The 14,290-nt window shown below is 42.4% G+C and overlaps 1 protein-coding gene across 2 annotated transcripts in view; it reads right to left on the bottom strand.

Moving 5' to 3' along the window:
• The window catches only part of arhgap27l (Rho GTPase activating protein 27, like), a 20,841-nt gene extending 8,125 nt beyond the window's left edge, over window positions 1–12,716 (bottom strand). For both annotated transcript variants that reach the window (XR_012951103.1, XM_076083413.1), the window contains exons 1-9: window positions 12,600–12,716; window positions 4,693–4,816; window positions 3,699–4,594; window positions 1,417–1,635; window positions 862–1,032; window positions 586–777; window positions 380–448; window positions 191–274; window positions 9–104 (exon numbers count right to left, since the gene is read on the bottom strand). Coding sequence is in view for 1 of the 2 variants with exons in the window: in XM_076083413.1 (XP_075939528.1) it covers window positions 9–104; window positions 191–274; window positions 380–448; window positions 586–777; window positions 862–1,032; window positions 1,417–1,635; window positions 3,699–4,594; window positions 4,693–4,723 (1,758 nt within the window). In the remaining variant the exon portion in view is untranslated. The remainder of the gene's footprint in view (window positions 1–8; window positions 105–190; window positions 275–379; window positions 449–585; window positions 778–861; window positions 1,033–1,416; window positions 1,636–3,698; window positions 4,595–4,692; window positions 4,817–12,599) is intronic.
• Window positions 12,717–14,290: the final 1,574 nt, after the last annotated feature.

The raw sequence follows: 14,290 nt of genomic DNA, 5'->3' as shown, positions 1-14,290 counted from the left end.
TAACTCACCTCTTCAGCTACGCTGTGTCTCCAGTTCTTGACCTGCACAGTCGTTCCCTCTTCAGAAACTCCATTTCCCATCAGATTTTGGGGCAAATGTGCAAGCTAGAACCATCAATGAATGAATGATAAGGCAGATTGTTAATCAGTTTGTGGATCAGATTTTAAAGTCATGAATGTTGGTTTATTACCTCTTGCAGCTTGATCGGGGAGCCGTTTTCATCTTTCAGGTCCAGCTGAGCTCTGGGAATTAAACACACGTGCTGCAGAGGATTCTGGAAAAAACAACCAGGGACAAGCTGAAGATTTAACAGCAAAGTTAACGAGGGATTCACATGTCAACGTTGTAAAATCAACGTAAGTGTGTGTGGGTGTTTTACCGTTGTGAAGACGTCGTTGTTGTCATCGTGTACCTGTGATGAAGGATAATCTTCCTCGGGCAGCGGAGGCTAAAATAAATAAAATGTTCACTTTAATAAACATGACTGTTCTTCGTTAATATTAATTTAGTTTTGTTGTTGTTGTGACATCATGTTCTGCTGTGATTTAGGTCCAGACCTAATCCAGACTTATCTGAGGATCTCACCGGGCCGTCGTCGTGCCTCCTGTTGGCTGTAGACCCTGGGGGTGAGGAGGGGGGGAGTGTTTCTGGGGCGGACCATGTCGTGGCTCCGGAGGTGGGCTCTGGGGCGGACCATGTCGTGGCTCCGGAGGTGGGGTTGTGGTAGTAAAACCTCCCTGAGACTTCGTCCACCAGCTGGTCCCAAACAGCAGAACCCTGACAGGAAGCAGGTCGTTTTCACGTCATCTGTTTACCTTAACGTTTGAATCTGGAGCAAACTTTGATCCTAAAAACTGGTACCTGGGGGGAGAGCAGAGGAGAGGGGGAGGTCAGCTGACCCCCCTCGCCCCCCCTGGACTGGTCCAAGTCTCCATCGGGCGGGGGTGGAGGGCTGCGGGGGTCGGACCAGGTGGTCTGTCTGGTTACAGGGTGGAAATAAAACTGCTTCCCGCTGTCCCGGTCCGTGTGAACCTGAACGTGGTTTAAACAGTAGACACGGATTCTATTCAGTAGAATCAGCTGGAGAACTGATGGTGCGTTCAGGTACACTCATATTTACTGCACCAATATGGTTTTCACAACTTCATCAATTAAAAGTGTAAATTAACAATTTTTTAAGATGTTTTGGTTGAAGTGTATAATTTGAAAAGATAAAATATCTACCCTCAATAAAAAAACAATATTTACTCACGACTCAGTGGGAAATATTGTATTTTAAAAAAAAAGACATTAAAAAACTTCATTACATTGGTCACATATATACGGGAATCTAGTATGTAGTACTTCCCACCAGTACTTCACAGGAGTACTTCGCACCCGTACTTCACACCTATCAGAGATCAGAGGTCACCTTACCTGCCAGTCATCCTGTGGGCTGAGGGGGGAGGCGGGGCTTATCATCCCGGATGAGGAGACAGAAGAGGAGGGGCTGTGGCCGGGAACAGAGGGGGTGGGGCCAGGAGGAGGTGATGAGGGGAGGGCGGGGCCAGAGATGGAGATCTGAGGGATGTTTGTTTTCTTCACAGAGGAGACGTTAGCGTAGATGGGAGATTTTGGGTGGAGCGACCCGACGTCCTTCAGAGAGAGAGAGTTTAAAGGGACAGTACGTCAATTATTTTAGACGAGTCATCAAAACACAGAAACCTTAGAGACCCTACAGCGACAGGATAGATTCACCTTCGTCTTAAATGAACAAACACCAAATTTACAGAAATGAGTCACTTCTTTATCTTTGTATGTGAACAGTTAGTCGATTAATCAACTTATCGATCAACAGAAAATGAATCTACAACCGATGATCGATCAATAACTTTAGAGGTTTGTTTTCTTCTCCTCATGAAGACTAACTGTTTGAAGACTGTTTCTGAGTGAAGAGAAAGAAACAGGAAGTACTCCTCCCATGTTTCATAAACACACACACACAAGAGTAAACCACAACACTTTCTCTGTCTTTTCTTGATGTTGAATTATATTTCATGTTTTAAAGATTTACCCGAGAAAGTTTTGGTAGTTTTGAGATAAAAGTTATAAAATCATTATAATCATAAAACACATTAAACAGATTAATTGTTAAAAAAAATATTAAGATGTTCATCCTTTGAGATGCATTAAATGAACACCAGGATATCTGACTTTATTATTATTAGTTAGAGGTATTTTAGTCTCCTGTATTTCTTTGTGCTGAAGGTTTTAACCTGAAATAAGAGAAACAGAGACCTGGTCTTCCTTTAAAGGGACCTGAGGAGGGTCAGACCTGAACAGACCTCCAACACAGAGAGACCAGGAGCATGATGATCCACCAATGAACCTCAAGACCAACAGAACCAACACGTTATTCATCATCATCATTTAAACCTGTTTGTATCTTTACTTCAGTACTTTACATATGTTGGTAAAGATAAAGATAAAGATAAAGATTTTTACTTGTAACAGAGAATGATTCCATAAAGTAACACACATAACAGACCTGATGAGACCAGGATCAGGTCTGATGAGACCAGGATCAGGTGTGACTCCTCTGAATGTTTAAGGTCAGAGTAGCCTCTTTAAGTCTGAAAGCTGTCAGAGTTATTTTGTCCTCAACCAGCCACCTAAAGTTTAGATCAGACTTACCCAGAATGCCTTTCTCTGTTCGTCTGCAGATTCAAATTGTCTTCAACATCAAACATGTCAGAAAGTTTGTGATCCGTTTGTAACTGAAGTTGTTTCATGTTGTCGGACTGAAGCTCTGTGACCCCGCCCCCTGCCCCTCTGGAGCATGTGGCCCCGCCCCCTGCCTGCTGATGGGCTGTCTGGATTTTTTCTGGGAATCCACATTTTTGAATCGGACTGAACCTCTACGTCACTTTACAGCCTCCTCAAGGAGTCCTAGAACCTTTTCAAGGTCCTTCACAACCTCCTCCAGGTTCCCCTCAAGAACCTTTTCCATGAAGCTCTTCAAAGACTCCACAGTCAGCTGATATAACTGATCTGACATCAGTGTTTCTGTCCTGAAGGAGGACAGCTTCCTGCTGGTCCCTACTGGTCCCGGATAGTCCCTGCTGGTCCCCGATAGTCCCTGCTAGTCCCTACTGGTCCCCGTTGGTCCCTGCCGTCCCCTGCTGGTCCCTGCTGATCCCCGCTAGTCCCAACTGATCCCTACTGGTCCCCGCTGTCCCCTGGTGGTCACTGCTGGTCTACACTGTCTGACATTATTAACTACTGACCCACCAGGGGCCCCACAGACCTCCCATTTCCTGTCCAACCCTGAACACATCCTGCCGGCTGTGACATCACTACATCCTGCTGACCTCATCACATCCTGCTGTGACATCACCAGACACACACAGAGCCAGCCCCCCCCCCCCCCCCCAACAGAATTAACGGTTTAAATCCAGGTTGCAGTGCTGGAGTTCAAAGCTCCTCTGACTTCCTGTGTGGACGCTGCAGGAAATTACTTTTATTTTGTAAAAAGACTGCTCTGAAATCTGCCTGAACTTCACCTGTTAACATCATATTCTTTATTATATTTATATTTTAAATATAATGTGTATATTTATTATACTTTATATATATTTTAAATATAATGAATGTGGCCTTTGAACTGGACCAGCGCTCTAGAAGCTTTGATGGGACCCACAGGTCACAGCTGGTCTCACCTGTAAAGGGGGCGGGGCCGGTGCAGGTTCAGACGGCACCCTGGGAATCCCTCTTCCTCCGACCAGAGCCTCCAGGTCCAGGTTCAGGTCCTGGATGGACTCGTAGATGTGGTTTGAATCCTCCTTTACTGGATCCTCCTGTCCGCTGCTGCTGCTCTCCTCTAGCTCCTCCTCCTCTAGCTCCTCTTCCTCTAGCTCCTCTTCCTCTAGCTCCTCTTCCTCGGACGAGCTGTGGTGATGTTTGTGTGGGGGGACCACCGGGACCATCGGCATCTCTACGGGGATGGGCTCGGTCTGGGTCCTCGGCATGGAGACGGGGTCTGCTGGACTGAAACTAGGAACTCTGTATTTGTCGGAGTCCCTGAGATCCTCCGGGGACCCCGAAAGGTGCTTTTTGCTCACAGGAACGTCGGCCATGTTTGTAGTCCCGGTCTCTGTGGGACCAGCAGGAGGGTTGCTGGGATGCCGCGGTGCCGGTGCCGCCAAAGCCAACGGGTCAGGAAAGTCCAGCGGGACCCCAAACGTGGACATGCGGTTCTCCGTCTTGCGGTATCCTTTGGAAGCTTCGGGTCTGAGTCGGATCATCACCTCATCCGCAGGTTTGGTTCTGGGGTCCTCCAGAGTCTTTGGGACGGGGACGGGGACTGCCACAGGAAGCAGTACTGGTTCAGGACTGGGCACATCGAAGTCCAGAGGCGAGGGGAAGTCCGTCGGCAGCTCCTTGACGTACTTGGCCGGTATGTAGAAGGGTTTGGAGGTCCGGTCCCTCTGGACCTGCCACCAGTGGTCGTTAGTCTTAGCCAGCAGGACGTAGCGCTCGTTGGGTTTGATGGAGACCAGCACGCCGTCCCGACCCTGGTACTCATAATGAAACTCCACCAGGACCAGACCCAGTCCTGCAGGACCCGGCCCAGACCGGAGGAAAATCATTTGAAAAAAGGGTTATATTGAGTACAAGTGCTAATGCTAATGCTAAATGTCACGAGAGACTCACCTCTGCCGAGCAGGGAAGAAGTCGTTGCCATGGTGATGGCGCAGGGCTCCTCAGGCCCCACCCCCCTCAGGTAGAAGGTGACTCTGAAGGTCAGGGTTCAAACGTCACATTTGATCATCAGCCCCTAAAAGTGAGAAACAGCTTCATTATTAATTGTTTAGGGTAGCATCTACATGATGCCAACATGATGCTAAAATGATGCCAACATGATGCCAACATGATACCAACATGATGCCAACATGATGCCAACAATATGCCAACGTGATGCTAACAAGATGTCAACATGATGCTAGCAAGATACTAAAATGATGCCAACATGATGCCAACAACATGCCAACGTGATGCCAACATGATGCAAACATGATGTCAACATGATGCTAACAAGATACCAACATGATGCTAACAAGATGTCAACATGATGCAAACATGATGCCAACATGATGCCAACGTGATGCTAACAAGATGCCAACGTGATGCTAACAAGATGCTAACGTGATGCTAACAAGATGCCAACATGATGCCAACATGATGCCAACATGATGCTAACAACATGCTAACAACATGCTAACAACATGCTAACATGATTCCAACATGATGATGCTAACATGATGCTAACATGATCCAAACATGATGCCAACAAGATGCTAACAAGATGTCAACATGATGCTAACAAGATACCAACATGATGCCAACATGATGCCAACACGATGCGAACATGATGCTAACATGATGCCAACATGATGCCAATGTGATGCTAACAAGATACCAACATGATGCCAACATGATGCCAACACGATGCGAACATGATGCCAACATGATGCCAATGTGATGCTAACAAAATGTCAACATGATGCTAACAAGATACCAACATGATGCCAACATAATGCGAACATGATGCAAACATTATGTTAGACATCAAATAGTTAGTACAGTAAAAAGTACCCCAAAAAGTACAAAAAGAAAGTAGCAGAAAAAGGAAATAGTCAAATAAAGTACAAGTACTTTAAAATTAAAATTGTTGAATTCCTCTACTGATTATATTCGTAGTTAAATGATATTGATTAATGTGAAGCTTTTTGTGTTTAGATATTAATAGTTTCTGTGCGTTTCAGACTGGATGACATCATCAGATCATATTTATTGATCAGCAATGTATTAGCGTTCTGTTGAAAACAAACATGAAGAAGAGAAAAACAGTGAATGTTGTTCAGTCTGACTGTTGTTCCTTTACAAAGACAGGAAAGTAGAGTACAAGTACTCACATAGAGTACCTTCCACTACTACTACAATCGTGACGTGAAGCTTCTTATTTCAGACAGAAGAAGACTTGAGACAAAGGAATGACAGTCATGTTTCTTCCTGTCAGAACAAGTCAAACTACAATTACCTCTGAGCTCCTCCTGCAGCTAAAGCTAATGCTAAAGCTAACCTCATGCTTATTTCTCATGTATTCTATAAGTCATGTTTTCTAAATGAAACGCTGGATTGTTTTCACACAGGAGAGACCGGTGTCCCACGACACAAAGTACACAAAGTACACAGCAGCACACACTGTACACGGCAGTACTCACAGTACACATTGTACACAGCAGTACACACAGTACACAGCAGTACTCACAGTACTCACAGTACACAGCAGTACTCACTGTCCACGGCAGTACTCACAGGACTCACAGGACTCACAGGACTCACAGTACTCACAGTACTCAGCTGTGACTCCAGCAGTACAACACTCACCTCTTCTTCTACACGTTTCTCCCTCTCTGAGGTTAAAAGGCTTCCAGGAAGTGAACAGTTTATATAAAAGGCTCATTAGAGAGACAACAGTCTGCAGCGCTTCTTCCACACCCCAGACCCCGCCCACTCACCAGGTAGAGGGGCGGGGCTTAACGGTGATATCACCTGCTCAGGTGGAAACCCGCAGAGTATCAGTGTTCATCTGCACTTTATTTTGAAGGAACCACAGGCAGGAAACCAGTGAACCGAATCTCATCAGGTAGTAAATATATATATATTAGTGCTGGGCAACGATTACAATTTTTAATCGCGATTAATCTCATTGTTATGCACAAAGTTCAATAATGAATTCAAAAGTAGTGTATTGTGCACTTTTATTTTAAAGTACTGCTATATGAACAAAAGGGCAATAACATTTGGTTTGCAAACACTTTAAACACATCAGGTTGTTGTTAGCAGCAGTATTCCCTTTACACAGTAGCAGTTATAACACAGTTATAATGATTCTGATCATAGATATTCAGCCGCTGTTCACATCTTTATCTTCATGTGTGTAAGAGATGATATTTAAATATACTTCTTGAAAACTGCAAACCTATCTACGTCATGTTTTTATGTTTGTTAAATTCTCAGTAGTGATACTAAATGATGCTTATTATACATATTACAAACAAAACACTTTAAAAACTCTAAAACAATAATTTAAATGAATCATTTATTTTGTTGGTATTTTGGTATTTAGGTCAGACACATATGCAACGCTGATTACCGTAATATGTGTGGTATTTGTTATAAATGTACATTGGTACATAGAGGGTGATAAGAAGCTGTACCTGGAGGGATTTAGGACCCAGGGGAATGTAGGTGAAGCATGGAACCTGTAGTCTGTACCGTGGCAGTAACCTGCATGAGGAAGTTATGCTAATAAAGAGTTGAGTTAAGAACAGTTTGTTCTCTCGTGCTTATATGTTCATTTAAAATCACCACAATATGTATTTTGATATTGTCACGATACTGTAACGAGACGATCGCGCACGCGCGTGTGTGTGTGTGTGTGTGTGTGAGACAGGAGGGACCGACAGTGACGGAGTGACGGGGGGTTCCGGGGGGTTCCGGGGGGGGGGAGCGGCAGCAGGAAGTGACGCCACACAAACACAGCTGTTCACCGCTGTCCGGCTCTTGTGTTAAAAATGTCCGCTTAATAATACATTTTTTAAACTGTGTTAACACGATAATAACGCGTTAACTTGCCCAGCACTAATATATATATATATATATATATATACTACTACTACTACTACAACTAGTACTAGTACTAGTAATACTATAACTGACCTTTTTATATCAGGTTGCTGATATATAAACTGTAGATTATTTTTTTAAAATCATTAGTTGAAGCCTAAAACTGAATTAAGAATATTATTAGTGAGGACACACACACACACACACACACACACACACACACACACACACACACACACACACACACACACACACACACAGAACAATAGCAGGAGGCTGATCTCAGGCCTGTTCTGTTTATGGAGGGAAGTCTCTGCTCTTCCTGTCTGCTGTAAGACCCGCCCACATGGCTGCATAGACTCCACCCCTCGATGACATCACAGGCTAGTGTGTGTGTGTGTGTGTGTGTGTGTTTCCTGTCTTTGTAAAGGAACAAAAGTCAGACTGAAGATCATTCACTGTTTTTCTCTTCTTCGTGTTTCTTTTCAACAGAACAATAATCAATAACTGATCATTAAATATGATCTGATGATGTCATCCAGTCTATTAATCTCTTAACACAAAATCAATATAATTTAACTACAAATATAATCAGTGGAGGAATTTAACTTAGTACAATTTTAAGGCACTTGTACTTTACTGAGGTACATATTGTACTTTTTACTGCTCAATATATATATATATATATATATATATATATATATATATATATATATATATCATATTATCATATGTGACTGTGTGTGAAACTGTGTGTGAAACGTTCCACTGCTGTGCAACAGGAACAACATGTTTCACACCTTTCATCTACATGTGTGTGTTGTGTCTTCATGACAGTCAGAGCATGTGATGCAGCTCTACTCTTCATCACTATGATGCTGTAACTCAGAGGTGATGAAGGTGACCCAGCTCTACTCTTCATCACTATGATGCTGTAACTCAGAGGTGATGAAGGTGACCCAGCTCTACTCTTCATCACTATGATGCTGTAACTCAGAGGTGATGAAGGTGACCCAGTGATGTCCAGTAGTCTCCAGTGAGAGCAGCAGCTGCTGCTCGTTGTAACGCCGTCGCTTTAGTCGTCCTCTCCTTTCATACAACTCGTGTGTTCTTCTGGTGACGGTGCGTCTTGAGGCTCATACGTGACGTCATTCGTTGCGATCCTAAAGCTGCGTTCACACCAAACGCGACGTGAACGCACCTTGAGAACGTTCCTCAGACCGACATCTTCCACAACACTAACCTGCAGTTTGTCTCCACTTCTCTGTAGCATCTGTTAGCTTGTGTTGCTTTAGTTTATCTCTACTTCTCCCACACGCTGCATCAATGTAGTCTGAAGACTTCCTCCACTGTTTGTTTGGGTGATTTGCTGAATCAACGGTGTGTATTGCATTAAAAAAAACTACGTTAATGCTAAAATAATTGTACATACATTTATATATATAACTTAATACCTCTGGTACCCCGTAGTGAACTTAAAAACTATCAACAATGTAACACCTAATTGACTGTTTATAACTCTCAGGATCAATAAAGTTCTCCTTATTTGAACTGATCTCCTGCAGGCTACTGGCCCTTTAAGAGTCTGGAGGTAAAGGCCCAATCCCGATGTCCCCCCTGAAGCCTCACACTGTGAACCCTCACGGACTTCGCGGGAGCGCGCCTCAAAGTCCGTAAGTCCGTAAGGGGGGACATTGGGATTGGGCCAAACAGTCAAACCTGCTCTGAGCCTCACACACCTGAGGCAGGTATGAGTCATGAGAGAGAGTCTCATACTGGAATGTAGCACCCCCCCTCTCTATGTTTGTCTCTCAGCCACACCCACCCCACAGGAATGTAACACGCACACACACACACACACACATACATATTCATATACACACACACACACGCTCACACCCTCGACCACAGGACTGTCAATCATCAAACCGAGGTCAAGGGTTTGTGGCTGAACACGCCCAATCGACCAATCAGAGAGAGTAAGGATTTAAAGGAGACGTTCACCAGAACATACATCACGTGACCTCAGAGAGCCAACAGCCAATCAGGGAGAGGCTTCAGCAGTGAAGTGGGTTCAACCTTTACCCTCAGTGTGAGCGTGGGGTGTGGTCACACATAACACACACACGCAGCAGAAACAGAAATAACCGAGTTTGAATCAGAAAACCCTCAGCTGGCTCCGCCTCCTGGAGGAATGTGTGTTTGACTGAACATCACCAACACACACATACAGAAATCCTGCGCTCTCTGATTGGCTGTCAGCTGTCTCTTAAAGTCAGGTATCAAAAACTCAAAGACACCTGGAACCAAACTAAGGATCCTATACAACCCTCCAAATAACCTCTACAAACCCTCTCCAGGACCTCTGAATCCTCCTTAAGGGCCTTCACAAATCTCCTCAAGGACCCCAGGAACCGTCTCAAGGACCAGCACAACCCCCTCAAAGACCTCAGGAACCGTCTCAAGGACCAGCACAACCCCCTCAAAGACCTGAGGAACCCTCTTAAGGACAGCACAGCCCCCTCAAAGACCTCAGGAACCCTCTTAAGGGCCTTCACAAATCTCCTCAAGGACCCCAGGAACCGTCTCAAGGACCAGCACAACCCCCTCAAAGACCTCAGGAACCGTCTCAAGGACCAGCACAACCCCCTCAAAGACCTGAGGAACCCTCTTAAGGACAGCACAGCCCCCTCAAAGACCTCAGGAACCCTCTTAAGGGCCTTCACAAATCTCCTCAAGGACCCCAGGAACCGTCTCAAGGACCAGCACAACCCCCTCAAAGACCTCAGGAACCGTCTCAAGGACCAGCACAACCCCCTCAAAGACCTCAGGAACCCTCTTAAGAACCAGCACAGCCCCCTCAAGGACCCCAGGAACCCTCTTAAGGACCAGCACAGCCCCCTCAAAGACCTCAGGAACCCACTTAAGAACCAGCACAGCCCCCTCAAAGACCTCAGGAACCCTCTTAAGGACAGCACAGCCCCCTCAAAGACCTCAGGAACCCTCTTAAGAACCAGCACAGCCCCCTCAAGGACCCCAGGAACCCTCTTAAGGACCTGCACAACCCCCTCAAAGACCTCAGGAACTCTCTTAAGGACCTGCACAACCCCCTCAAAGACCTCAGGAACCCTCTTAAGGACCTGCACAACCCCCTCAAAGACCTCAGGAACCCTCTTAAGGACCAGCACAACCCCCTCAAAGACCTCAGGAACCCTCTTAAGGACCTGCACAACCCCCTCAAAGACCTCAGGAACCCTCTTAAGGACCAGCACATTCAACATTATATTTAACATTATATTTAACATTATATTAATGTATATTAATGTAATGTTACATTATATGTAATATTATACTTAACATTATATTTAACATATCTAACATTATATTTAACATTATATTTAAAACGGTTTTGTTACTGAAATTATTATTAAATATTTAAAAAATCATTGAATTCTCCAGTTTGCACATCATTATTCTGAACTCCATTATTTATACAGAACAAACAACGGATATATGTTTGTATATATAAGTATTTTGTTATTTACATTCTTATAAAATGTCTTTATCCTAATATGTAGCATATTCATGTAATAAATGTAGCACAAAATACATTCATGCATCCAACACATCTGTTAAAGATATGTGATGTTAACATGTTTATATGTTAGTAGTTTCATTCAAATAGATCCAAACATTACTTAATATAAATACACACCCTTGTTAAACATAATGCTGTATATAAATATAATATTATATATGTTTACACTCACATTATATTTTTATTCAGTATCTGTGTTTAACTAAACTATATGTGCTAAAGAATTAATATCCATATATATCAACATAGAAAATATCTATTTGACGTATTAGATTTGAAAAATACATCTTTAACTGCATATAATGTCTGTAAAATACTAGTTAGTACCGGGTAGTATCAGATATAATTATTGTATTTAACAAGTTTGTTTTGTAAAATATTTAAAGATACAATTATGTAAATGTTTTAATGTTAAATGTATGTGTTTTATGTATTTCATTAAAAATAAGGTGTTATGAAAGGGTTATGAATAATATAATATTTTAAGTGTTCACATTACATATTTGGATATTTGTTAAGAAAGTTTCTTTTCTTACTTTTTGTATTTTAAATGTATTTTGATGTAAACACTTGTACTTGAAAACAGGAGTAACATCTGAGAACTGAGTACTATGCCATACTACATAATGAAAGTATACAACATGTATACTATATATATAGAAACATTTACAGTGTTTCCAGTTAGTGTATGAGACATATACTTCATTGATTTATACTATGGGACATGATAAAATGTTGTACCTGGTAAAGGAAGTTGGTCAAATCCAATCAGCATAAAAAATGTGACAAAATACTCGAACTGCACTTGTTTGATTGACTTTTTGTTCCATCTGATGTAAATTCAAAAGCTGTAAAGTGTCTCTGTCAGTTAAATCTCACAAGCTTTTGTTCTTTTTCTAGATCGTCTGTCATTTTACTCACTTACAGTTCGTCTGTAGTCGGGATACGGTCCTCTGTTTGTGAGTTAAACACACCCGATGACACACACACACACACACACACACACACAACCCTAATCTTTACCAAAAGTCAAGTCTTAGCCCTGAAATCAAACATAGTCCCCTTAATATAGGCGTGGGAACATATTCACATCCACATAATGCAGATTTACAAACTTTTTCTTTTCCCCCACCAGCTTTTGAAGTTTTTCAAATTTAAAGTCTAAACCAAACGGACAAAAGTTAAACACGAGAAACTAACAGGAATAAGACGAGAAAAGTTTGTCCACCTGCAACTCAGACAGACAGAGGGACAGAGAGACAGACAAACATACATATATATATATATATATATATATATATATATAATAATAATAATAATAATGTTTTACCAGTAAATGTCAGACCCGACCATCCTGCTCTTTGTGTTTTCCTCTTGTATTCCTGGAGGGGCGAGTCCAGATCACTGAAACAGGTTCCTCTATCTCTCTCTCTCTCTCTCTCTCTCTCTCTATTTGGCCCCGCCCCTCATCGACCTGCCAGCATCGACCTGCCAGTCTCAGCTTGTCCTCTTCCTCCTCCTCCCCCTCCTCTTCCTCCAGCCTGACTACTTCCTGTTAGACAGAAGAAGACACAGTACAGTCAGACCTGCAGACAAACAGCGCCCTCTGGCTGCAGTGACTCGGTGGTGTATCATCATCATCATCATAATCATTAAGACATTAACATATTTATCAAAAGCTGTGAATTTAGTTGATTTTTAGAACAGTGGAATAACTACGTTTTATTTTGTCGTCACATTGTTCGATACTGATTATCAGGATCAATACTGATCGTAGTCCTCAGAGGAACTACGATAAAACATCTGATTCACTTTCACCAGTTCCAGAAAAATCACATTGGTTTGATTCCAGAGTATCTTCAAATAATTATACTTAAATCAATATAATACATTTATTATGTGATATAAAGCTTCGCCACCACATTTCAGGAAATTTAACAAATGACTGAGATATGCTAAGCTAGCTACCTTTAGCATGAGCTTAGCTGTTTGTATTTTTTTAGCTGTTTCTTTATTTAACTTTGCAGAATATTAAACTAAATAACCAAATTGTATTCTTCATTTACAAAATCAAAGTTGTAACCCTAACCCTTATAAAGACATAATTACTGAGGCGGAATAGAACCAACGACCAAGACTTGGAGAATAAAACCTATTCAAAAACAAATACACAATATATTATATTATTAAGATAATCCTTTATTAGTCCCGCAGTGGGGAAATTTACAATTCTAATTTACAATTCTAATCAAAAATTCTGACTATATAATCAATATATTTTATTAATTTTGTCAGCGCCTATAAAATCAATAATTAATTAAAAATAATTATTTTATGTATGTTATTTTTATTTTTACTATTATGACTTATTTATTTGCTGGTTTATTTTGATGTTTGTATAATGTTTGTTACAATAATATTTCTTACTTTAAGTTGTAATCTTTTTTTATTGTTTTGATTTATTAACATATTCCAATCATATATTTCATCATTTTTATCCTCATTTTTTTTGTTTTTAACATCATGTGATCATCTGCCATCATCTCTCTTCTCTGTTTATTTTCCTTTGTGCCGTCTCTCTTTAATCCTCTTTTTCTCTCCTCCCAACACATCCACCTCCTTCCTCCTCCTCCTACTCCTCCTCCTCCCTCAGCTGTTCTTGGTGCTGCTGTTTCAGATGGAGGCTGCAGTATTCTGCTGAGTAGCAGTGAGCCAGCATTACGCTCGCCTCCAGCCGTCCGAGAGACGAACCTGAGAGTCCTGGAAGAGGAAACTACAACGCCCACGATCCTCCGACTGCAGCCCAGACTGTCGCCTGGCCCGGAGCAAAGCCCCGTGGAACCCTGGGAGTCGCAGTCTTCGCTAACCGGCTGGAGAGAGAGAGGGAGAGAAGGGGAGAGAGAGAGGGAGACAGAGGGTGACGTGTCATGACAACCGTCAAAGAGAGAGAGAGAAAGGTGAGTTTATCTGTTTGTTGGTGTTTTGGTGTTGTTTTCTTTTACCTTCCTGGTATTTCAGCTC

The sequence above is a fragment of the Anarhichas minor genome, unplaced genomic scaffold (assembly GCF_050575085.1).
Source record: "Anarhichas minor isolate MPS153535 unplaced genomic scaffold, ASM5057508v1 ptg000129l, whole genome shotgun sequence".
Lineage (NCBI taxonomy): Eukaryota > Metazoa > Chordata > Actinopteri > Perciformes > Anarhichadidae > Anarhichas > Anarhichas minor.
This window is presented reverse-complemented; position numbering and strand designations above follow the sequence as displayed.